Source organism: Petaurus breviceps, unplaced genomic scaffold (assembly GCF_028583685.1).
Source record: "Petaurus breviceps papuanus isolate PSGF00001 unplaced genomic scaffold, PetGlider_PUasm1.0 91041, whole genome shotgun sequence".
NCBI classification, from domain to species: domain Eukaryota; kingdom Metazoa; phylum Chordata; class Mammalia; order Diprotodontia; family Petauridae; genus Petaurus; species Petaurus breviceps.
In genome coordinates, this window is record NW_027187400.1 from 12,847,364 (window position 1) to 12,849,799 (window position 2,436).

Genomic DNA, 2,436 nt, shown 5'->3' on the forward strand with positions numbered 1-2,436 from the left:
AAGGGCCCTCCCAGCTCTGACATCCCGTGTCCTAAGGGCCCTCCCAGATCTGACATCCCGTGTCCTAAGGGCCCTCCCAGCTCAGACATCCTGTGTCCTAAGGGCCCTCCCAGCTCTGACATTCCCTGTTCTAAGGGCCCTCCAAACCCTGACATCCTGTGTTCTAGGTTTTCTGAGGTCTGACACTATATTCTAGGGTCCTTCCATTTCCACCATTCTATTCTCTAACATCCCTTCAGCTCTTGAAGTTTATGACGTGAGGGCCCTCCCAGTTGTGATGTTTTATGATTCTCAGCTGAGACTGTACAGCACATGGAGTGAGGGGGTTTGGTAAGAGTGGAGTCAGTATTAAGAGATAGTTCCATTGGGCTGGGGATCCTAAGGGTGATGCATTCCAAAAGAAGCTTCCCTAGACCTACCCTTCTTCTTGTGGCCCCCAGATGCCTTGGGTCTTTGGGTAGGAAATGGAGTTGGAAGCGATCATTTATTTGCTTTCAATTCCCCCCCCACTCCCCCCCCACCCCCATCTCTGCTTGCTTCCCTAGGTCCAGATTCTACACCTGCTGCTTTGCCGCTCCTTTCAGTTGTCATACCTCTTGCAACACCCTGAGGATCAGGCCCAACCTGGGCCGGGAACACCTGCAGAGGAGCCCCCCAAGCCACTGCCCAGCCCCAGTGGTCCTGCTGGGATGGTTAGGGAGCCCTTTGGCCGGGATCAGGTCTCTCAAAATGTCCACGCCTTGGTGTCTTTCAGGCGGCTGCCAGCCCCAGCTGATGGTCCAGCAGGCAGCATGGTGAGTTACTTACCTTTACTGTGAAGTGGGGGGGGGGGGAGGGGGGGTAGACAGGAGAGATGGGGAGATGCCTCAGAGATGGTACGGAACTAAGGAGAGCCTGGCCAGACCTCCTTTCTCCAAGTCCAGGGCTCTAAAAGACCTTCCTTCCTGGAAGCTCTTACAGGGGCTGCCTGTCTAGCTCAGACCCAGCCCTGGGGCTCCCCTATCTTAGGGGATGCAGTAGATTCTTAGAAAGCTGGACATGTCTTAGACGAGGTACTCTGGTTGCTTTTAAGAGGCAAGGTATCATGAAAAGACATTTGGTTCCAGAGTCAGAGGGCCTGGGTTCAAATTTCTCTTTCTTCCTTTTACTACCTGGGTAACCCTAGGTGTATAGTTTCACATATCTGGGCCTTTTTCCTTCCTGGTAAAACAGGGGAGTTAAAATCTCTGGCCCATCCCATTTTTTTCTTCTAAACAATATTTTATTTTTTCCAATTGCATATAAATACAGTTTTTAACATTCATTTTTTAATAAAAGTTTGAGTTCCAAATTTTCTCCCTCCCTCCTTTCCTTCCTCACCAAGGCGGTAAACAATTTGATATAGGTTATATATATACAATCATGTAAAAGATATTTCCATATGAGTCACACTGTGAAAGACATTCCGCTTTTTTTCTAAGCAGTTTCAGGAAGGTTAGCTGCCTCCAAGGCTTCTTCCAAGGAGTCAGTTCTGAGACTAGAGGGGAGGTGGGACACAAAAGGGGACCTTGACTAGCACATAGTAGGGGTCCTATAAGTGCTTGCTGATCATTTGACAAATTAAGGTGGGAGATAATGAGGCAAAGATTCCAGGTCTCAGTCAGACCAGGGGAGTGAGCCTTCTCTGACCCTTTCTTTCTTTTCCTAAAGTTTGAAGAAAGAGGGATTTAAAGTATAATTTTGGGGTGAGAGGTTAGAGGGGAAGGGACAGGGCTGGCACCAGGAGATAGAGAAAGTTTCCTTAGCTTGAGGTAATGAGTGTACTAAAGTGGATAGAAACCATATGTGAGGTTGGGGCCTGCAGTCTCATCTGTCACTGGCTACTGTGTGACATTGGGCCCCTTCCTATTTCTTCTGAACCTCAGTTTCCTTGTCTGAAAATTGATGGAATTGGTCCCTTCTAAGGGGGCTTTCTAATTCTAAACCTTCAGTAGAAAGAATACATCCAGTATTCTTTACATGTGATTGGAAAAAATACAATGCTGTTGACATTAAAAAAATAAAGAATACTAAATTCTTTACATGTAATTGGAAAAGATAAAATACTTTTTAAATTAAACGAATGAATACTGGATTCTTTACATGTAACTGGAAAAAATGAAATACTGCTTATATTAAAAGAAAGGAAGAATACTTGGATTCACAGTGCTCCAAGAGCCTGAGTTCGAATCCACAGTTCTTCGTGTCTCAGTTTTCTAAAGTGAAAATGCTAGGTTGAGGGGCAGCTAGGTGGTATAGTGAATAGAGCACTGGAGTCAGGAGGACCTGAGTTCAAATCTGGATTCATACATTTGACAGATTTAGTAACTGTGTGACCTTGAGCAAATCACTTAACCCCAATTGCCTTGCCGAAAGAAAGAGAGAGAGAGAGAGAGAGAGAGAGAGAGAGAGAGAGAG

General features: G+C 46.1%; 1 protein-coding gene across 3 annotated transcripts in view; it reads left to right on the forward strand.

The window, feature by feature from the left end:
• The window catches only part of SH2D5 (SH2 domain containing 5), a 29,364-nt gene that overhangs the window by 17,681 nt on the left and 9,247 nt on the right, over positions 1-2,436 (forward strand). For all 3 annotated transcript variants that reach the window (XM_069079615.1, XM_069079612.1, XM_069079614.1), the window contains one exon: positions 546-794. In XM_069079615.1, the coding sequence (XP_068935716.1) occupies positions 546-794 (249 nt within the window). The remainder of the gene's footprint in view (positions 1-545; positions 795-2,436) is intronic.